Source organism: Corvus kubaryi, unplaced genomic scaffold, assembly GCF_017639235.1.
Source record: "Corvus kubaryi isolate FWS band 111438036 unplaced genomic scaffold, C.kubaryi_AGA036_p1.0 37256, whole genome shotgun sequence".
Classification (NCBI taxonomy): Eukaryota; Metazoa; Chordata; class Aves; order Passeriformes; family Corvidae; genus Corvus; species Corvus kubaryi.
In genome coordinates, this window is record NW_024581076.1 from 688,646 (window position 1) to 712,536 (window position 23,891).

The 23,891-nt window shown below is 42.1% G+C and overlaps 1 protein-coding gene across 1 annotated transcript in view; it reads right to left on the bottom strand.

Annotated features, from left to right (window-relative positions):
* The window catches only part of SESN3 (sestrin 3), a 45,724-nt gene extending 21,899 nt beyond the window's left edge, over window positions 1-23,825 (bottom strand). Inside the window, exons 1-2 of the mRNA XM_042023731.1 lie at window positions 23,644-23,825; window positions 401-466 (exon numbers count right to left, since the gene is read on the bottom strand). Coding sequence (XP_041879665.1) covers window positions 401-466; window positions 23,644-23,745 — 168 coding nt within the window. The 5' untranslated portion in view covers window positions 23,746-23,825. The remainder of the gene's footprint in view (window positions 1-400; window positions 467-23,643) is intronic.
* Between the last annotated feature and the right edge of the window lie 66 nt (window positions 23,826-23,891).

A 23,891-nucleotide genomic window follows, 5' to 3' on the forward strand; every position in this document is an offset into this window, starting at 1 on the left:
CCACAGCTACAGTCTAAGGAGTGAAGTCATATTTGCAGGTTCTCTCAAACTGAAGGTCAGGCACTGCTCTGAGAGCTATATAATCACATTGCTGCAATACTGGACAGGCCTCCCCTCAGGTCTGGCATTATGAGTAATGCGTTCACACCCACCCGAGAAGAGTAGAGCTGTCACTCATGCCTGCCTCTGGAAATGCTGCTGACAGAAAAGATGTCAAACAGTACCACTTGTGTGAAAGGCAGGGGTGGTTCATACCCACTGGAACCTGCTCCAGAGAAGCCATTGCTTTTGCTTTCAAGGGAGCTCATCCAGGTACCATGGAACAAGTAGGGTCATAGAACAGTCCTTCAGTGTCGTTATTTTCAAAGCCATCACCCAGCCCAGCTAACTGCAAACTTACTTCATTCTCTGGTATAAAGGCACTTGGTCCTCTTGTCAATGGTGGGGAGACTTGTACTCTCTTTTCCTGCAAAACAGTCACATAGTTCAGTCAGTGAATTTTTACATATTACATATTCACCTCACAAGATGAAATCTTCAAGGTCTGGATTCAGTTCTCTTCTCAAAGCCACCTGGGTGTCCACTGAGGAGGTATGGCACCACAGCACAATAAATCAGCTTTGCATCCCCTGTACTTTGCATGAAGGAATGGCAGCAATTTTGGCAAGGAACAGCACCAGTTTTGGGCAGGGGTAAGGCAGAAACAAACCCCAAAACTCTAATCCCAGTTGGTTTACAGACCAGTTTGAAGATACACAGACAATAGCAACAAAACATCTCGCATGATGCTAAAATTAGCCATTCTACTTGATTGAATGGAAGTTTGAAAACAGAGGGGAAAATAAACCACACTCAGGAAACTATAAGCAAGATGCTGTTTTCTTCAATATCACCATCTGACGAGATCTTTAGTGTTGTGAAGTGCATAAGCACTATGTGTGCCAAATATTGGCATGAAAAGCACAGTCCAAGCAAACCAGCAAGACCCAGTTACAGAAACCTGTATTTTCTAGAAACCTGGTGAAAAGGCCACCTTGCTCACTGCTGAGCCTGGAGCACACTGCACGCAGCACAAGCCTTGGTGTGCAAACCCCAGCTACAAGGCAGGAGGATATATTTAGTACAGAACAAGCTGATAGTGTAACAAGAGCCAGAGGACTTTTTTGATTTATTAGGGATAAGAAACTGGATTAAGATAAACTGTGCTACCAGCCAGAGGAGTAACGGGGACCTGGGGAGGCTGCCTGTTCCTCCGACTCATTGGGGACAGGACCAACACTGTCCACATGATTCCTGACCAATGCTGGTCCAGTTCTCCTGGAGGCTTCTTCCTCTCCATGGGTCATTTATTTCAGTGACTAGCTCCTCAGATTGCTAAAGTTTTCCTAATGTCTAACCTGAATTTCCCTTGCAATAATCTAAAGCAGTTGCTTCTTGTCTTTTCTTCTTTTCCTCTTTATGATTATTTTCCACCTATCTGGCTGGCTGCACACTTGTCTCAAGTCCCTAATTGCAACCACAGTGTTGGTGACTCTTAATATGTTATCCATAAACAGCAGTATTGGATTTGCATACTAAGTATTTCATGCCCCTAACGTAAAAGTCTCAAGTTTTCCATAACAAATGACCCTTAAATACCTCTACCAGGGGGGCTTTAAGCTTAACTGCCATGTGCACAAACAGCAGTGCCAGTCCCATAAGGAATGTGCCACTGATTTCCACACAGGAAAATTAAGCCACTGGAGCTGCGTAACTATTGTCCTGATCCTTAAAAACATCCTGTCCTTTCTAAATTAGATTAAGAAATAACATGCAAAAATCAGCAATGATTATTCAGGGAAGATGTTCCAAAGCAAACTCTCGCAGGACAATTGAATTTGTGACTTTGGAACAATTAGCTGCTAAAAGATGCAGAAATAAGCTGGATCAACCACATGAAGCCCAGCAGCCAGGAGACAACTTACTGCATCTGCTGCCTACTATCACAGCCCCCAAAATCCTGTAAAATACTTCTCATGTGTAAAAAATACTCAATCTAAAGTAAGAAGAAATGGTGTAGAGTCCTGAGAGTCCTGGTATCTGCACATGCAACCCCTTCCTCACAGAGTTACACAAGGCACAGGAAGACACCTTCTGCCTTCAAATACACAATCTTGCCAGCAGCCAGTCATTTCTGCCAACAGTAAAAAAAAATAAATGCTTTCCAAGATTGGATCCAAGCTTGGATTTTACTTGTTTTATGAAGGTTATCTGGAAATTAAAGTTTAAGCCTTTATTTCACACTGAATAATCTGGAGGAAGCACCTTGTGTGAGTGACACAACTTGGATACCTGTACACTATCAGCTCTCGCTGGAGCACAGGTCTAAACCAGAGGTGAACCTCCTCTATCCTGCTCTCTGATCTGTACCTTCTTCAGGCTCTGCAAAGCTGGTCCGTGAGGCCAGACCATGGGAAAAAAATGTTCCTATGTTGCTTCTAGCAGGATCTGGGCTCCAGTCCACTGTTTTCCCATTCAGTATGACTCCTATTACTCCTTTGAGCCTGCAGATAAGGTACTGCTGAGGAAAGGAGGAAACGGTACTTGGGTGGATGAATATAGGCAAGTATCAACAGTTAATTCCTGTGAATGATGACAGAAAGCCCAGGAGATAGTCAGACATGAAAAATGTGTGTTAAATCTACTACCAAAAGAACAAAATCCAGCTCCTTTTGGGTGGAGGCAGTTTCAAAAAAACCCCAAGCCTGGGAAAAAAAAAAAAAAAAGACAAACAACCAAAACAAGAACAAAACCCCAAAGGCCTGAACATGATCATTCAAGTTGATGAGCCTTATCACTGCACACTTCCAGGGAGCTGGGTTTTTTTGATATTAGAAGTGTATACTCTTCCCTTCCATCAACAAGAAAGATTATTTTGCCTTCCTGCCAATGCTTTTATTTTATTAAAACTGGTTAAAACAAGGTTGTGAGGAGAAAAGGAGCAAACATCATCTGGTTGCACAGGTTCTCAGGATGCTATTAATAAAAACGTGAAGTTTACAAGCATTGAGAAAGATAATTTTGGCTTTGTTGAGCTGTAGATAAGAACCACTGCTTCTGGGCATGCTTTATCTATAACAGTGATTTAAGGTCTACCCAAGAACCCAAATATAAAAACCAGTATATGGGAATTAGAAAGTAACAGTGCAGATATATGGTCCTTTATGGTGAAAGTTCTTGCAAAGCTTCTTGTTTTCCAAGAAAGCCATTTTGTTTTACTGTCAAGTAGTCTTTGCAGGTTACATTAACTATCACTAAGTCAGCCAGGGTCCCAAGTATCTTATTTGAAATCGGATTCTTATGCAATGAGGCTGAAGCAAGAAGTGGGTTGCTCAGCAACTAAAATGCTGTATGCACATCTACCAGTCATTTTCTGCTTCACGATCCGCCAGAAACACATTTCTGGAGTAAGAACAATTTCCATTTACATTAAGACTAACACCTTTTTGAGGGCTGTTTCCTCAGAAGGAGGCTTCAAAGCAGAAAAAGGTGTGCCTGAGCATGTTCCTAAGAGAGGGGCTGCTGCAAGCCAGAGCCTCAGAGCAGGTTTAGCAGCAGCACACTGCAGTGTCAGACAGCAGAACGAGACCTCTGCAGAGCACGGGAGAGCTGACGCAGGAATCCATGAAAAATCCTACCTAAGCTCTACCTGTGACTTCTTCCTGTCCTTAAACTGCACTTGCAATGGTGTCAGGAGCTTCATCAGGAATTTGAATGGTGACAAAGTAGGAGCATTTCACCTTTGCCCAGCTATAAATTGTAAGAAATACCTGCGTGCTTGGGTGAGCTCTGCACAAACCCACAGACACAAATCGGCAACTTGCCATCTCACGGGTTTATTTTCAGTTGTGGCAGTGACTGCACACCCTTCCTTCCAGAGCCAAGATGGGCACTGGGATGTGGCACCTGCATCTCAAATAGCTGGCAGGCTGCAGTGGCAGAGCACGGAATGCCAGAGCCACTGGGGTTGGTGATTCAGGCCAAGTGGGAGCAAGCATGAGCCCAGCTGGCACTGGGATAGCACAGTGGCTTTCCTCCCAAAGCCTAAAGCAAAAGAAATACCCTTTCTTCCTCTTCCCCACCACATGAATCACCGTGTCCTCAGGCATTAAAGAAATGGCTATTTTTAGCAAGCTGTAAAAGGAGGCTGTTTTGTTTGAGAATGGAAGCGCTAGCTGGTGGGGCTGATCGAACAGCTGCTTTAGGAGGTACTCCTGAATATCTATGTATTCAGAAAACACAGCCAAGAAGCAAGGGGTTGCACTGCTACGGGTGCATGGGGGCTTCTTACACACACGGCACATAAAATCTAATTCATCCTGCACTTGATGTCAAGGTGGTCATGCTTCAACGGGGTGGTGGGGGGGAAATCACAGGGAAGAAACATTTAAGAGGGAATTTTATGAGGCACGGCAATACTGCCACTTGTGTCCCTGCAAACTCCCAGAGCAGTGCAAGTGCGTGGGAAACGCTCATGAAGGGGGTCAGAGCCTCCACTCTCACAATACCTGCCACCACTGTCAAGACATCAGGATAATAAACATACCAGATCAAATATAAATCCTAAGAACATCCCAAAATTAGCTTCTCCTGAGGAACAAACTCATTTTCCTAAACAGGCAGAAATGCTTTTTTGGGGGAAGGTAATGAGTATACACTTATTATTTATTACACCTTTTCTTATATTATAAACTACAAGCAATTTTGCTATCATTTAGCATTTAGAAGGATCTTTGTTATTTAAATTCAACAGTCTATCTCTTTAAAACCCACATTATCATCTGCAGCAATAATCTGAGTCAAGTCTGTCACTCGGTGGGAGTGGAGAACTGGATTCCCTATCTGGGGCTAAACCAAAGGAATTGGGTTTTTTCCCAGTCTCAGCTCTATCTTACAGTTCTTCAAACTCAAAATACACCAGTTCAATCTCACAGACTTAATGCTATGGAGCCCACATTTGGTTTTCAGCTGACAGACACAAATGCCTTGAATTTTACTTCACATTACAAGCAGCATTATTTGCTGCTGCTGCTGGTTAAAACCCTACCTACAAACTGGTTTCGCCTACTCCCACTGTTGCTTACTGAACACAGTCTCACTTTCGGTTCTTGGATCCTGGAACAGGGTCTACCTCCACTGGCTCTAATCACAGTCAAATGCTCTGAGTTTCAGTAAATTGTAACGCAGTTTTAGTCATACAGTCATACTGGGCCATCTGCTTATTCCATCCTTGCTGAAAACAGAAGAAAACATTAAAAAAAAAGGTTATCTGAACACTGGTTGTGTCTTAGCATCTACTTTTATTCAAACTCTTCCTTAGGATGCAGGAGGGATTTTGTTTATTTCTGTGCATGTCAAGTTGCATTTTAATTTACCCACCCAACTTTGGCAGACGAAGAGCAGTTTGAAATGTGACAGAAGTTTAGGATGCCTCCAATTCATTTTAGGTGATAACTTTATTATTTGTTGTAAATTTGAAGAGGATTAATATAATAGTTAAAGCTACACATAGTCTTGCTGACTAAAATGAAAACTCAATAGTCACAGTTCATCTTGTCTTCCCATGTCAGTACTCCTGGGAGACTCTGATTGACAAGAACAAAGAAGTATATTCAGCAAAGCAGTGAAATTTTGACATTTATTGACAACCATTTATTGATCATCATTTTTTAAAGAAAAAGATCAGTTTATGACATCTATTATAATAAAATTGGGAGCTTTATAGCTTCAGAACATATCTTCAATTAATCTCACATGAAATTTGCGCTGCAACTTCAAAAATTTAGATACACATTTGAAGGGTAAATGGTGTCCTGTTATTCAAAACAATTTCTGTAGAAAAAGAAAAACCAGAAGACAAAAATGTGAAGAGCAATGATTTAAAGGATGCACAACACTTTATTTGCTGACAGTGCAGAACTCCTCCTTACGGCTGACCCATTCCTATAATTAAACCCAGGATATAATTCCAGAAGCAATAAAAGAAATGTTCAGAACAAACAATGTCAAAATGTTAAAGAGTTCACAAAGCAAAAGTCCTAGCCTACGGTCATTTGTTAGGGGTATTTCAAGTGATTTTGCAACAGTGTCTTCCTCTTAGCAAACTGTCCAACTCCAAAAATGCAAACTAAGCCATAAAAATGAAAATTAGCAGAGGAAGTCAAACAGCAGGAAACCTTTTTTTTTAATGGAACAGCATTTCAAAATACTTAAACCAGTAACTTTTAACATTAAGAATTTGGCATCTTTGTGCCTCACAGCTGATGAAGTGGTGCAAACAGCTGGGAAGAGAGCCAATGTAGTACAATTGATGGAGAGCTTTCGCTCTGGTAACAGGTTACAGCCCTTTTGGATTTCACACAATAAAAGGAAGCCTATCCCAAGTTCCCATCCCTCCACCAGCTATTAAGAACACAATCCACACTAATTAGAAACCAAAGGTCAGCAATTTCTACCCAACCCAAGATGGATGGTCAGGCAGCAGAAGTCCCACAATGGTTCCTTGATCTTTGAAAGATATCCTGTACACTTGGCCTATGGGAGTAAAACTCAGCAGTGAACACGAAGTTACTGACAGAGAAGCCTATCACCTTTTCCATATAGCAAACCTATATCTGCATCCTTACTACTCCTACTGTTGTATCTCTCTCCTTGTCCTGGAGATCATTCCTATGAACCAAAACCAACCCCCAACTGCAACTGGGAGCAGACAAACAAGGACCACAAGTCAAACGTCAGTGTAACAAGTATGCTGAAAAACACTTCTTTATTTAAGAAACCTGAACTGTATTTCACAATTTTTTTTGGTCAGAATAGACCCAAATGTATCAAGTTAAAGACACACCTGTAACTTAATATTGACTGAAGTTCAGAGTACATCTAGCTGGGTAAGCAAGGCTGAGGCTCCGGGCTAGAAAAATGGAAAGACCTTCACAAGAAAACCTGCTTAAATAATGCTGCCAAGCCAAACCTAAACATTGATTATTAACACATGAAAAGGATGAGAGACAAGCAGCTACTTTTTCTAGTTCCTCGTTGCTTGAGAATCACTTCAATTCAAACCTCAAAATCTGACTTCTTGTTCATGCCCCATTCTCAGATACCAAGGATGAAACTCAACTGACCAAACACAGACACCCAAATCAGAGTTAGCCAGCTGCACTCTGGTTAAAACGAAAAAAGGAAGGGGATGTCTAACTCAGGATGAGATCAACTATGTCATGGAAAAGCCTGAATTTCCACCATAGACTAACAGGACTTCATGGCTAACCAGGTACTGCTCTGAAGACCAGCAACACACGTATCACCAACAGACAACAAATGGTCTTCTGGTCTACTTCAGCCTTCAAATAAACCCTCAAAAAAACAAACAAAAAAGCCAAAACCAAAATTATGGGGAGAACAGAAAAAAAGAGAAACAATGCTTCTCTCATTCATCCACAGAGAACTTCACCTCCTTCCCTCCCTGCACACTGAACAGTAACACTGGAGTTTGTGTGCTCCCCCAAGAACTGCCCTGGGGACAGAAGACCTTGTGAGTGAATGTCTTGATGACTCAATAAACTACAAGCATGGCAGAAGAGCATTTTCTATGTTTCAACAGCACCAGATATTAAGAGCAAAAGTTAGAAAACTTCAGTGGTTTTAGCTGGGACTTGTTTTATCTGTACCTTGGCTCCCTTCCACCTTTGGGTTTAGTCCACATCTGACATACTGAGACAGACCAGTATTATCTAGTTTGGAGAACGTAGCCTTTAGCCATTAAGTTGGCAAACGTGCACTGAGTTAATCTGCCTCCTCATCAGCCAGGACAGGAGCACTGCACGTTCAGGGAGACTCTCTGAAGCAGCACAGCATATCCTTTAATCCGCTGCCTCCATGCAGAGGGCTGCCTTGTCCTGCCTGAGCACAGCCCATCTAACCAAGCCTGCTTTCGCTCTGCCAGAAGGGTCCCATGTGCTCAGGAGGCTGCAGGCTCAGTGTGGGCAAGGGCAGTGACTGTGGTCATGCGTGTGGCCTCCATTCTCCTACGGAGAGATCGTATCGAATGCCCCGTTTGATCCACGCAGCAGAACACTGCCACCAGGTACAACAAACGTTTGCTAGAAAGTACAGATAGAACAGCAGCTGCTTTGACAGGCCTGAATTAATACTAAATTAACGACTGAGAGCACAGCCTCTTTACTATACAGCAATTGAATGGTTAAATACTTCAATTCATAAACACACATTCGATTTATGGGGCGTACTGCCAATTGGAGATTAAAAAACAAAAAGAGAGAAAGACTCCCTGGGGTTATGCAAATCCATCATGTATCTCTGGCAGAACTGTCTCCCAAGAATGCTCTACCGAATTTTTAATAGAAATATTGTCTAAAAAGACATCCCTTGTAAGCAAGCAAAATGGAATGGTATTCATCCATACTGTAAATGCATAATGGCATCCTCTTACTGTTAAGAAAGTGGCCCATGGTATGGTGGTTTTTTATTGTTTGGTTTTGGTTTTTTGAATATTTCAAAGATGCTAAATGATTGAAACACTAGATTAATATAAGGGTAGTACACTACACAACACTCTGACAATATTTTAAAGAAAGTCTTGAAAGGACTCCACTGCAATGCATGCTAGAAAATCCTCACGTGCTACAGTGTTTCAGCAGTGACCATCATCACCAAGGGTTTATAGAAAAGAAGAAGCATTTAATAGCACGTTACTATAAAAACAGACTGGGTGAATTTTTAACTAGGGACCATCATCAAGGCTGCATTCTCTCATCTCTCCTCTTTGTTACTGGCGTTGCATTCATTATGACAAAGCACAGAGAGAGAGAGATTTTAGGCACAGTGTGCCCTAAAAGATTAAAATATGGATTTTTACCAAGGTAAGACTCTTAAAGTCATGCCTACACTGCAGTTGCTAGCACAACTGCTGCTCTGCTACAAGTCAGCTTCAAAGAAGTCTTTGGCTTCACTGGTTTTGAAGGAGTCCTTGGTTAAGAGTTCCTAAGTCAGGCAGGCACATGAAGCTCCGCTGCACAACTGGCTTGAGAAACCAGACAAATGTTAAGTCAGCCACTGCTGAGTCTCCAGTTGAAAAGATGAAGCTTGACAGCTTGGAGGGAACAGTACCATAAAGAAATCTGCTCACAGCAAGTATGCAGTCCTACCTTTGCACTTGAATGGAAAAAATAATAACAATATCCTCCTCTGATTAGCATCTCAGTCCCCCACAGCTGCAGGGGAGGAAGCTGGGCTCTGACCTCTGCACCAGCTCACTAAAATAGTTTCCTTCCCAGCTTCAACTTACCTGCATGATACACTATCAAAACCAACAAGGTCTCCTGCACTGGTCTCCTGGCCACACAAAGTATTTGGCTGCCTGAGGTGCTAGTCAAGCAATGTTCATGACTAATGTCAAACACTACATGTTTACAGGCTACCAAACAGTGAAAAATCTTCACAAGCTAAGTGCAGTGTAAATCCACCACAGAGTTTAACTCAAGAAGGCAAAGGTTGAGGACCCTTTCCATGTGAAAATCTGTTTGACCTGTAACTATGAGATTTTAGATCATACAGCCCAGCTTCCCAGGAATTCCCACTACTTTTCACCCTGCAATATCATTGTACAGCTTAATCTTCTTATAGCTGTTCTTTTAAAATTCAGTAGGAGATGCACTCTGACTGCTCCCCTGATCGGCCATTGAACCAGAACATGTAAGTGGGACGTCTGAATTTTATCAGAAGAGCAGCAAACCCGCTGCAGAGGCACATTTCGCTACCTGGAGTGTATCACAGGTGCTTCTTTGTTGCATTTCAGGGAACAGGTATGTGAGCAGAAGCCCCACACTGCAGAAATAAACTTAGCATGTGTCCCTGCTGACACTCCTTCTTGATAAGTCTGTGTCCTTGTAGTGTTTTCAGCTCGATAAAAACGTCTAGAGCACCATCTATTTACTCAGTAGTAAATGCTGCTGCAGACATATGCTCCTAAGCACCTTTCACTTACCAAGTACTACATAAAACCAAATTCTATTCAGACACATAAGAAAGCCAAGCAAATGGCTCAAGCATGGGCTTTCAAACTGCTTTTCCCACACATTTTATGTACCAAATGATCATAGCAGTTATTTTGAACTGTGTGCAGGAACTATCTTAAGCGTCATGGAAGTAACTTGCCCAAGTTCAGAAAACAAAATCCTCTCACACAGATTAAAGAGGGAAATGTGCTCTGCTCAGTACTGGAGCTGTCCCAGCTAGTTTTCTGCCATCTTTTTCAAACAGGATTGTGAAACACAGGAGCTTGAGTCCTGGAAACAGCAACTCTGAACTGCTGAGACTGCTGTCACAAGCATGTCAAATAATTTTAATTGATTGCCTCCTTGCTGTCACAGTCCATGCATAGCGTGCTTTTACCACCTCCAATAAAAAGATTGTGAACCAAACAGCACGTGACAAGCTCAAGCAGAGGTACTTAGCCTTTCCACAATGTGCAACTAAGCTGTGGAAATCCTTGCTGTAAGGTGCTACAGACAAAAAGCCAGTGTGTGTTTAAAAGTGAAGTGTTTGAGTTCATGGAAGAGAAATGCAACAATGATCATTAAATATGGAGAATTCACCTCCAGCTCCAGAAGTTTTCAAATGGCAAACACTTGGAACCTGGGAGACAGTGTTGTTGGAGAGCATAACAAACTGCTCCATTTTGTGTCTTCTTTCCTCAATGTCTTCCCTTGGCCACTGTCAGATGACTGGATTCTGAGTTTCAATCCGACCCACTGTATCTGCCCTAATACAGTCACATATCTGCAACAGACTGGTTCAAGAATACTACTTATTCTGTAAGTCCTATTTGAAAATGGAACCTATTTTCTAATAGAGAGAGGAATTGGCATCCCCTAAGCAATGAGGCATTTTAGCTAAACTGGACCCTTACAGAAACAAGCATTATGCTAATCCAGTGTAGATGATGCCGGCCCTGTTACGGAGCTCCTTAGTGCCTGGGTGAGCACATTCCTACACTGCCTGTTCAGCACAGGTGGTATCATATAATTTACTTCAGAATCTTAAGTACATTACACTTCAATTCTTTACTAACACCGGTTTGAGGAAGCCAGTGTTATTATTCCTCTTTTCTGAATGCACCCCTTCAGAAATTCCCTCAATTTAGATTTGAAAAAGGTGAAGAAAAAAAATGCCTATGCATTAAAACATAAAGACAATATACTTATGAACCCTCCCTACTCACCTGATGGGCAGATGATATTTGTTTAGATAGATGGTACTGGAGGAATACAAGCACATATTGGCTATGCCACCTCATTATGAAGAACTTTAACTAAGCTGTTTGTGTTAACATTCAAGACAACATCAAAATATTAAAACATGAGCCTGTTATAAGGTTTCTAATTTATAACAAACAAAATTTGTGGCCGATGTTCCTTAAAATTTTAAGTTAATCCACTGAAAAGCTTTTAAAAGAAAATGAGAAGCCCCCTTGGCACAAGTTTCTCAGACAAATGCTTATGTGCAACTGATGATCACTGACCATCTTTGCAACAGTTCAAATAATGTAAGGCATGCTGATGCTGTTGTCCTTGCTCTGCCAGGGAAGGGAGAGTCTTTCTGGACATCCAAAAGGAGCAATATCCTCCTGCTTTAAGAGCAGCAGCTTTTTTTGCCATCTTTCTTTGGCTGATGACTCAAACAGAGAGAATGTGCCAGATGAAAAATAAAATCTCCCTGACTAACACGCTTTACCTCTAGCCTAAAGGTACAATTTCCAAGAGCAAGCGCCTTGCTGTCTAAGGCAGGAGTTTAAGCCTCTTTTGATTAGTTGACTTGCAAGCATTTTTCAGAAGGAGGTGGCACCCAGACCATACCTCTGAGTTTACTGAAGTAAGTCTTCTTACACAGTCTCCTTGAAGGAAGTCCAGAAAAATCTTATAGGTGCTACGGCCACAGATGGAAAACCACGGGTGAGCCCTTTTGATTTTACACCTGATAGGAAATCCTAAAATGGTCACCAATTAGAACAAATTATTTCTCCAAGGAGTCTTGTTTGCAAAGGCAGGAGACTGTTTTACAATGAGCAGGGAGCTGACACACTGTTTTACATTTGATTAGTCTGGGAAAGTCTGGGCAAGAGACAGACAGAGGAAAGGCTTCATCTCAGTAGCACATTCGCAAGCCACCGACTTGCTGGAGCAACCATAAGAATACTTTCAGTCAGGCAGTTTCTTCCTCTTTCTTCTTCTTTCCTTTTTTTTTTTTTAAAGAACATTTTGCATCTTAAGCTACATCTTACCAAAGTGAGTCATTAGTGAGATACAATCTCCAAAACACACTGACTGAATGTAGCTGAGCTGGTGGCAGCAAAGATACAAATGTATTTTCATGATGGAGCTTAAAAGAGATGCTGATTTTCAAAAATTAAAGACTCCTAACTGTTAGAGAAGATTTACTGCATGTAAATACAGGACTTGTCCAGAGATAGATCAGCTACTCCTGCTCTCTCCAGCCACCCAGGCCAGCAGATCGACAGAATTTCAGATTTACCTCCAGCCTCTGCTAGCAGGTGCTACCATTTTCTCAGATCACTGCCCACACTTTTACTAAGAGGGTTTTTGCTACAGTTTGGTGGCTTAACGACTCTACAAAAAAAAGCACCAGCAAGTAATAAAGAAATAATAAACTCACTTATTTTATGCCCTGCTTGAATAAAGACTTCTGTAGCTATGGAAGAGTGATTAACATGCACTGCCTAATAAGGTTCTCCATTGCCCTCCAGTCGACTTGCCCTTTTTCTTAATGAAGTCTCCAAACCCAAACAAAGACCTTTTCATCAGAATAAGCCCAGCTCCCAAGAGACACATTCACAGCCTTTACTTGCAACAGCCTTACCTCTATACAGACAGGTTAGACCATGCAATTTTTTGTCCAACTTTTCTGGGAAACAAGAACTGAGGCCATAGCCCTAACTTCTCAAACAAGACAAATTAATCATTTTGGATGGCTGGATGCTGCCTCTATGTATTCATGAGGCACAGCTTAACTCAAAGGAGTGTCCCATACAAAACAGCAACAGCACTGGATAGTCAAACTGCTTTTGCTTGTACGGCAAGTTTCTGTTGGATAAATAGGTCAACTAACTACACCTTTATCTAATACTTTTTGCATAAGTGGCCTAAAGAGCAGGGGCATGGAGGGAGACCCTCCTTCCACCTCTACTCCCCTCTTGGCTTTTCTAAGCCATGTGTGTAAGATGGTTCCAGCATACCCTCCATGGCTGCAGCCTGCTCTCCTTCCTCTTGGACTCTGCCCAGGTGGAAGAGGCACCAAGCCCCATCTCTCGTGAAGAACTCCAATGGCAGCTGCAGGCTCCTTCAACCTTTAATTATGTTAAGTTGACCTTTTCAACCAACACACCTTTCCTCCTAACTACTTGTCAAGCACCAGCACAGAAGTGAGACAAGTTTTAAATTGCTGGAATAAAAGTCACTTATTTCAAAGCAGATTCTACTTGAATGACCCCCAATGTTACCACCTCATCCAGTCTTTCCCCAGTAACGCAAAACTTAAAATACTAATGTAATTGAACAGTTTGTTCAAGTTTTCTGGAGGGAACAAGAAGATGAAAATAATTTCTGAAGCATTAATATGGCATAAACTATTTGGGAGTTTTTCTGGTTCAGCCTTTCCACTGCATTTGTTTAAATGTGGTGACTGCAAGATGTAAAAATATTAAATATGGTGGACAAACAGAACTAAAAAAAAAAAAAAAAGGAAGAACACAAAAGACCATATCTGATTCTAGTGAGACGCATTACAGCTTATCTTCTGGATTTCACAGGGAGAAGGCAACCAGTCAAAATGAACTGTTGACTAATGAACACCATGCACCTCAAGTGTTCCTCAAGTGTCTCCTACCACTAGGGACTGGAAGTTTCCACTACAGGATACTAACAGAGTGCCAATTTAGAGTCTTCTAGCCATAGTGGTCTGGAGTGCAAACGGCTGCAAATGAATTAAAGAGGACTTAAAACATGGGTGCTCAAACAGCTGCCACTGCACGTAATGGGTGCTGCAATCAGCTTTTGGAGGAACTGAAGACACTACTCATAATGGGGAGAGAAATGTGGTGCTTTAACTTTAAACTCTTATTCATAGTGTGTTGTTGCCACCTTATTACTAGACAACAACAGCGACAAATTGGGAACTTCAGCATGTTTCTACCTCATATACACACACCATGTTGTATATAACATATGTGCACAACCACCTGAAGTCCAGAGGACAGAGCTGTAGTATGGGTGCTTCTCCATAAAGAGCTACTTTAATTTTCTAACTCTAAGCCAGATACTGCAGTCAGGCAATCAGTGCTCACTGGAATAATCACATCCTGATACTGGTTTCCAGGGAGGCTCAAGGTTTGCTCTGCCTGCTGAATAGCCAGTAGGTATTTGCACTGCAGACAGCATTCAAGACACAAAAGATATTGTAGTAAAGCAACATTTCAAGTGTTCTTCCACACTGGATGAGATCCAGCTGGTGCCAGGTAGAATATTTAGACAGCATGTAGGAGCTCCATTTCATTAGAGTTCTAATCAAATTTCTAAATGCTAGAACAAATTACTATTTCCACACCTCTAATCAGCAATGAGGGTGCTTTACTGAGAGGAATGTCAATCAACTCAGAGGGGAATATTTTTTATTTTTTTAGTTAATAGGTATAATTACTTTAAAACAGATTTAGAACCATATGGCCAAAACCCCTCCAGATACATTTAGACAATAATGTAACTATATTCCCTTTACCACATGCTAAAGCAGGAGATATTAAACATATTTACAAGCATGTGCTATTAAATTAGGTTCAACACTGTTAAGATACTGTCTTATTAAACAGTTTTTAACTGCAGAATTCATACAGAGGAGAGAACATACACTGGCTTTCAATTGTTTTGTTAGTATCAGCCAGAACAAATCCAATGCAATAATAAACTGCCCAGAGACAAATAAAGGATGATTTTGAGTAAGCAGCTGTGTACTGCTCTAGAATGGTTTACACCAAGACAGCTTGTACTCCCTCACTGTCATTAACATAACTTTGTTTTACTGAGGTTATGTGCAATTGCTCAGAAGCATGAGTTTTTAATTTGAAAATGTTAAGTGAGGAATCATTCTTGCAACCATTCCTGCTTTCTAAGGAACAATTTTAATCCATCCTATAAAGTGTCAAATGACTCTGAAAGAATTTACATGTCTCTCCAGTTTCATGACAAAACTAATTTCAAATTTAATATGCTTTAAAACAGATACACAATTACACAGTTTGATTCCAAACTGCAGCAACTGAGACACATTGACTGTATTTATTACTTTATTGCCCATTCTGAATAGATGAAAACCTGATTTTCAAGTTACCTTTTATTTTTCTTCCAAATGTGTTTTGCACTTGCAGAGATAACAGAGACCTATGACTCCAAAGAATTCTCAAGAATGCGATTCCTCCTGGCTTTCATACCTGTTAACCTAACATCTGTATATGTTAGAAGACTTAAACCACAAGCCAAAGAGGGGTCCACACACTGACCACACCATATTCCCTTGTGATAAAGACTTATTACTTCTGTTTCAGCCTACTCCCAACACATGAAGCCAGGAATACTTCATATTCTACTCCATTATTATTTTTTACCATCTGATCCCCTGAGGATGGGGACTGCAGGTAGCTTCACACTATTACCAAGTTCAGTAGGTTGGGGGCTGAGCTCAGAATCCATTAGAAATCTGTTGCTGGTCTAACAAAACAAAGATGCTTACCTTGAGAGTACTATGGGAGTCATTAACAACAACAAAAGGTGTTTAATCAGGAGGTTGTATCTGTTTATTTATCTTACCCTAATTCAAGTAAGCAGAGACATTCAGGAAAGATTTAAGATATCTTGCTAGATTAAGAGCACTGACTTCTGTCTCTCACCCTGAGCACCATCACTTACACTCTGTTCAGCCTCTCCCTAACTTAAGTCCATGACTGTCACAAAGATTATGCCCTACAAGAAAAAAGCCCATGCTTCAAAACGCCTTCCTTTCAATTTAAGTAAGATGTGAGAATGAAGATATTAGAGTAAATCAATGGTTGACATGGTCTGTAAAAGGAACAAAATAGTTTTTCAGCTTCATAAACACATAATATTAACTACCATCTATACCAGTATTTTGCCCCAAGTGGTAGTTATCTAATGTCTGATATGCAAGAAGCATCCTATAATACAAATTTGAAACTAGTGGTTAAGAGAGACATTTAAAATTAATACCCCTTGATCATGGCCTCCCCTATTATCAGTAACACTGGTCTGCCCAGGATGGCATACCAAGAACTGCATAAAATTTCTTGAACTATCTGTAATGTGTTTCATGGACTGACTGATAGGCAAACAATCAGAAAAAAAACGTTTGCCCTGTAATGGCATTTCACAATTTGACTCATCTTCATTACGTTCCCTATAGCTTCTACTCAAAGCACAAAGACTACCAGGCTGGGCTGCAGAGAAAACAATGGGAAGGACCTCTGCATACAAACAGGAACACCTGCAAAGAACAGAGAAATTAAACAGCATAAATTATTTCCAAACAGGTTTTTCCAAAGCTGATGAGGTGCAATTTCTCATTAACTGAGGTCTCCCTCCTGACAATTCAAATTTCTTTTCTACTGAAAGTGCTCCATATCCCCCCAGTCCATCCTGACCCACTTAGACAAAAAGCCAATATTCAGCCTGGCCATGCAAACTATGCTTGAGATCCCTCCTTATTCTCCAGCCCTGTAAATCGAAATCTGATAATAAAATCTCCAGATCCCAGCTATGCACAGCCAGGGGAGAATTATACCACTATCTTCTCTCTCTCATATCTCCCTAGCCAGGAAAAAAAGGTTCAAATAAAGAACTAAATGAGTATCAACAGCTCCCTCACCAATGTGGAAGAGAGGAAAAACCAAGGATGCTTAATGAACCATATTATTTTTTTCAGATTTCAAAACACTGCCATTTAAAGAGATGTGAGATTTGAAGCCCTAATTAAGTAATATGCATAAATTTAAAGCAAATGTTCACACAGTCCACATCTCCAAACCACAGCCTGTGATTTGGCTAATGCAATGCTCCACTCCTACGAGTAGAAGTAAGTCTTAGCAGGGGACAACCTCCACGCTTGGCTAACTCAGTCCCAACACTAAACCTCAAGGTTTCTTCTGAAGAAAATCCTCCCGCCCACCTTCCTTCCTTTCTCACCTCCATTCCCTCCTTGTAATTCAGGGAAGACGGTGTTTTTGCTTTTGTTTTTTTAAATAGAATGAGTATTCTAAATGAGCACGGTTGCTACGAGGCCACCTCTTGCAGCTTTTCATTGCAAAACCGTGCTGTTCACCAGAGGTTCATTTCACTCATGCCACTCTCATTACAGGTCTAATGAAAATTTAGTAATTCTGCCATCTCATTTTCAGTCCGTAAAACTAGGAAAACACAAGGAAATTTCTTTACAGTAGTTTCTAAGGCAAAATTAGGAGAACCCAGGAAGCCTCAGGACCAGCATACATGTGCAAAGAGCAATACTGTCCTTTGATTTCAGGACACAAAGACTATAATTATGCAGGGGATGGGAGAAGAGCCAGTTAAATGGATCAGATTCTGAAAAGATACAAATTATTGAAACACTTGTGAGGATGGGGAAGGAGAGAAACCAGTCAGCTCTGGATTTTCACAGCATTTATTTCACAGGAAAGAACCCTGCTCTAAGTTCTCAGTTTGTTGGGAGTTTTTTTATCAAATGTTTCAAGAAAAAGTAAGAATGAATTATGAGAGTGAGGAGCCTGTTGCTGTTGACTTTAACTGCCCTAAAAAGTTTGGTTTGTTGCTCTTGGTTCATAGCTTTACATTTTTGGACCCTAAGAAAACCCATCTTCTCCCCCCGAGCTGTGCATTCGGAATTAGTTGGAGGAGTGACCTGAGCTAGTTTCACCATGTTTCACCAGTGCTCCAGGGGACTGGAAGACACAAACACTGAAGGCAGACACAATGTTTTACACAACAGAATGTTGCTAATATTAGAACCAATTTTTCATGACGGACTTTGCAAATCATTTTGAGAACTCCTTTAGGAAGAAACACATTGGAGATTTAAAGCCATCTAGGCAGCCCCTCACATTCCCTACAATGTGAAGAGAGATTAAGAGGCATCAAACTATAGAAGATATAATTTGATTTTACAAATTAAGATTCTCTGTGACAGCCAACTAGACTACTTCCAAAGCCAACTAGACTATTCAACTCAGAAAAAAAGACGCTGCATTGTGGAAAACCCAGGGTGTTTTCCAAGCAAAGGCATAGCCACTTTGATTTGCCTATGGTCAGAAGAGATTGAACCAGGCTGACTTCCCTCAAAATAGCTGAGATATCCTTGAAAGGCCCCTTGACTTTTACAGTGGAGGTAACAGCATCTCCATGCATCTTCATGACTCATGGTGACACATGTTTTGCTTTACATGGGCTTATGAGACCTGACATTAAACTATTTTTGGTTCACTTTTGGGCTACTTTCTTATTCACCCACACAGAACAACAATGTGAATCAAAGTGTGCCTTTTCTTTTTCTGTTTTTTGGTTGCTTTTTTTTTGGATATGACCTCAACTCCCTGAGCCTAGGCTAGTGCTATTGTAAGCACCACATCATTTAATGATGTTCACATATTTTTCTATCTTAAAAGCGGGTGGTTTTTTTTGGCAGCATCAGACCTAGAACAAACTCTTCCAGATCCTTGTACCTGTGGACACTTCAATTTTCCAGCCTAAATGTATTTATGACCATATTACATCCATCTACTCCTGAGCTAATTTCTCCTCACTGGCTCTTACCATGAGATGTATTTATAGATGTGGATCATATCCCCTCTCAGCCTTTTTTTCTGCTGGATTAAAAAAGCAAACTTTTTCGTTTCCTTCTGCAAAATCAGTATGCCCTTTCTCCCAGCACCCAGGCAGCCAGCCTCTGTGCCTGTTTAATTAGGGCCTATCCTTTCAGCTTCCCTCCTCTCCAACACCACAGCCCTGCAGGGTGACAGTAAGCTGCTGGTCCTCCTGCATCGACATTCTTCTCCCTGCTCCTTCCAAGGAGCTGCTCTTATTAAAAGTGATGAGTAGCAAACAGCCAAGCCTGTAACTCTCACATTTCACACCACTGGATTTCACACCGCTTTAACTATGTCAGTGCTCAAGGTCTCCCAGCTCTCCATGAAATGTCCCTCTCTCCCTGGAACAACAACATTTACCACTTGTGCTCTCCTCTCAGCACAGCAACTTCTCCTTTCAGCATGGCCCACCAAAATTCCCATTCTCATCAGTTCTGAATCACTGTAATTAACAGGAACAGAAAAACAGACAAATTGTGTCAGAACAAAGGTCCCTCCTGCCCAGTAATCTGTCACTGCTAGGGGACAATGGGAGACGTGACACCCAGGAAAGCATACAGAAACTATACTGAGAGGTGTTGCTGTTTCATATTTACAGGTGTTGTTTAATTTTTCTGTTATGAATTCGCCTAAATAATTTTCAAACCCAGTTAAACTTTTTGATATATAGAACATTTGATGTTAGTAAATACAAACATTTAATTTGCATTGACTTGCAGTGTCAAGTTCAACCTTTGATGTTACTTCAGATGTTTAATGACTACAGTGCAGTTTTAGTCCATTCAAAGCTTTTGGAACAGGACACTGTAGCAGCTGTCTTACCAACAGAAGACCACTACATTAGTCTAGCATGACCTGCTTCTGGTGGTACCATGTCATATAAATTTTTTTCCTATTTGCTTTATTTAGTAACTTTGTACAGGATTGAGACTTGCACTAAAGAAGGAGACTGGCATGGGAGGATGAGGAGCAAATTATGTCACTCATTTTTATGGATATTTCCCCTCTCACAGGATCACCCTGAGTGGGTAGGTCTATAAATACCATGAAAATCCTGGATTCCATATGCCTTTATGCTGCACTCCAGCACAGACACTGGTTCAAGCTAGGAGGGTCAGGTAAGTTTGGTCCACTTCCACCTTGCCAACACTAAATGTTGCTTTTAAACCACACTCCCCCATCACTCATCTTGCCACTGCCCTTCTATCTGCCTCACTGAAATCTAACACAAACCAAATATTTAATCCTGGAACCATGTTTATACTTCTTTTATATCCTACTGACTTGTATGTACATGTAAAAGAACCTTTTACTTCACATGCTTTGCAATTTGCAACTAAGTTTGAATAGTTGGCAAATCTTCCCTGTTCCTACATTTCCTGACGTATCAGGACTTTTCTATCCCCCGAAGACTTTTTGCTTATTCCTAAAAGCCTTCCTGAAGCAGTTATTTGTCCAAAGAAATACTGAGCTCTTCCTATATATTCTCTTCTTTCTTGCTTGGGATATTGATTCTGTTTAGGCAGGAGAACCTTGGATTTCCATCAGGCTCCAGGATAACACCCTGGAGCTCCCCTGCCCAGGGACTCCCCTACATGTTGCATTTTCAAAGGAGAGAGCTGGAGCTGTCCTGGTTACTGAAGTGGCAGCAACTCTCAGCCACCTCTAGGAAAGACTTGGCAACAGCACTCATATGCCATGTTTAACACTTTTCCCTACTGGTATGCCACAGTTTTGTTACAAAGGCTGCCCATCCACCCCATGAACCAGAGCTACTCATGTTGTTTTGGTCATTCTCCCATTTATTAAACTGAGTTAAAGCATTGCCTTGGTTGTGTGTTCAACAAGCTCACTGATCAAACTCAAGACAGCATCACCTACTACTGGCTGTCCTTTTTTGTTTTTCTCCTAAACCAAATAATGATGCAGTTGTTGTATCTATGACTGTCTAAGCCCTTCTGATTAGCAACAACTGTTCTGCAAGTAGATCTGGTTATCTAAAGAGTACCATAACAATAAACCCAACTGGAAACTGTATCCTTTTAATATGAGAAACATTCTTCATAGGCAAATGCAACCCATGAATACCTAGCAAGATTCTCAGTGCTGCCCTCACAGAACTTTCCATAATAAAATGTAACTTTGATTAATCTGAAATCGGCCAAAGCATAAAGTGCTGCATCTAGCTTTTCCTGTTTCCCAGCTGAAAGAGAAACTTACCTTCACCCATGAAAATCCAAAATGTGCTAGACTATTTCAAATTTCATTATATGCCATTGAGTTGAAAGCTTGCTTTGCTCCTTATTATTTTGACAACAGCACTACCTAAACTGTGAGCATTCAAATGACTTCAAATAAAGGCTTAAGACTGAGGAGGGCAGAAGAGATTCAACATGTTTCAAGGCCAATCATTTTTTCCAGTATATTATCACATGATCATTAGAAAAAAAACCCCAATACCATCAAAAGAACAGATGAGGCAGCACTTATCTGAAGATTATTACTCTGAGACTCAGGTCAAATTTGTATCTTGCTTCTATCAAGCACTTTTTGTTTTCTACTTGCATGCTTGCCAATGAGGTGCATAAGCTTAAAATTTACAGTGATTTTTATTATACCAACTTTTAAATAATGACAGATGTAGTCAGAAGCTTTGCACTTCTATTTTTATTGTCCAGCCTACAACAGAGATGGAACAATGTCCCAGTACAACCACTGAAAGCACAGAACACCTATGTTTCAAGAGGGTTTCACGGGCTATCACTCAGTTTCTTTATTCTTCCCCAATTTTGTATGGTTGAAATGACCACAGCCAAGGCAGAGCAGCACTAAGTTGCCTTCTCAACAGACCCAACTGGGTGCCTACGTTTCACCATCATCCCTAAACTACTTTAAAATAAAATAAAAACACAGCAATAAATCAAATCCAGCAAGTTTCCTGTTACCAGAAAAGTACCATCTAACCCTGTCCCCGCCTCCTACCTCCCACTGATATTAAAGAGGTATACAAAAAAAGTCCTACACAGCAGGATGGGAGTACGGCTTCAAAAAAATTCAATAACTTAAATTTAATTTTAGATCTACAAGGGCTGCCAAGCACCACTTTATTTGTCAACAAAACATTTTGATTATTTGGCAGAACAAAGCAAGCTCCCTCCCTGCTTTTTCTACAGACATATTTGGCACTGGTTAATTTGTATGTCTTTAGACATATGTCAAGTCTGAAGCTGTTTCAGGCTTTAACCCTGCAGAACTTCTCTCTTTTAAGTACTTGTTTTTCTTAAAGAGGGAACAGCAGCAAGCTAAAGCCAAGAAGGGATTCGATCCTGCAACGAAATGGTTAAAAATCAGACTCTGCTGATGTGTGCTTCTCTGATCCATTACATTTCTTGCAAGCTGAGCTAAGAGCTGAGCACCAAGTATCAACTGTAATATGATCCAAGAGTTTATGGAAAAAATAACTGCACATACCAAGCATGCACATTTAATAAGATTTTGTTTCCATTAAAATATTCAAAAAACATGATTTTTAAGACCTGCTTCTCTCTCTGACCGATTTTTAACGTTTCTCCTCCCCCTCCCCTAAATACACACCTCCTTTCCAAAAACCAAACCCTTAAAAAAAAAAAAAAAAAAGGAAGAAAGAAAAAAGCAGTCCTACTGCAGGGAAGAGAGGCTTGAAAAACAACTTTGATTGGCACTTGGCCTGACCCACAGAGGAAGAAAAACAGTTTTTGGACAAAGAGCGCAAATATTTGAGCTCATTGACTTACAGGCTTTCTTAGCATTTGCAAGAACCAACGTGGAGCAAAATGTGTTGGGAGAGATTGAATTAAAATAAAACCAAAACCGGCGTCGCGTTCATCTTGGGCGCTCGGAGACTCGGCGCATTTGAACAGCTCAGCAATTTTAATTCATTTGCACTGGACAAACAAAAAGCACCTCCACTAATGCTCCCCGTGAGGCAGATGTCGGGAGCAAGGGGTGCAGCCACCGCACCCCTCCGGGGGCACGGGGGGGGTCCGCAGGGAAGCGGCCGGGCACTGCAGGTTCAGCGGGCTGGGGGGCGGGGGGCTGGGAATTCTTTGGTGCTTTTCTTACATTTTTAAAGCTCTGATGTCGGATTCCCCCCCGCACAAAGACTTGACGGAGACCGCGGTGATGAATTTCGCCGGTGAAATACGTGGATAATAAACTTTACAAGCGTGGCTGGGCCCCAAGTCAAGCCCCGCAATGCCACCGGGGAGGCCGGGTCCCCCCCAAGCCCTCGGGATGCAGGGGGCAGCCTGGGACAAGGGCAAGTGACGGCCGTCCCAAGGGAGATGGGGGCGATGGGGGCGCGGGACTTGGCACCCTCGGCACCCCCTGGGCCCACATCCCCCTCGCCCTGCACCCCTCTCCTGCCCCCCACCCCACGCTCCCCAGACAAACACCTCCTGGAAAGCCCTCCATGCACGCCCCCACCCCACTGCTCCCCTCTATCCCCCCGCCCCACTACTGCCCTATTGCCCATTTCTCCTCAGTCACTGTCGCCGTCCGTGTCCCCCCCCCGCCAAGTCTCTGTCCCACCGCCCCTCGCTCCCCCAGTCTCCTCTACAAGCCTCTCCCGCAGCTCCCGCCTCCTCTGAGCGGGCGCCCCCCGATACCTGTCTCGGCACCTTCCGGCAATTGCCGCACACCCGGTACTGCCCGGCGGCGGCAGCAGCGGCGGCGGCGCTGCCCACAGGTCCGGAGCCGAGGCGGTTCATGGTGGCGGGGATGGCGGCGAGGGCCGGGCGGGACGGGGAAGCGCAGGACGCTCCGCGCCGCTCAGCTGCCCGCGCCGCCGGCCGCCCCCATCCCCGGCCGCGGCCCCAGCGCCCGCTCCGCGCCACCGCCCCCCGCGCACACCCCC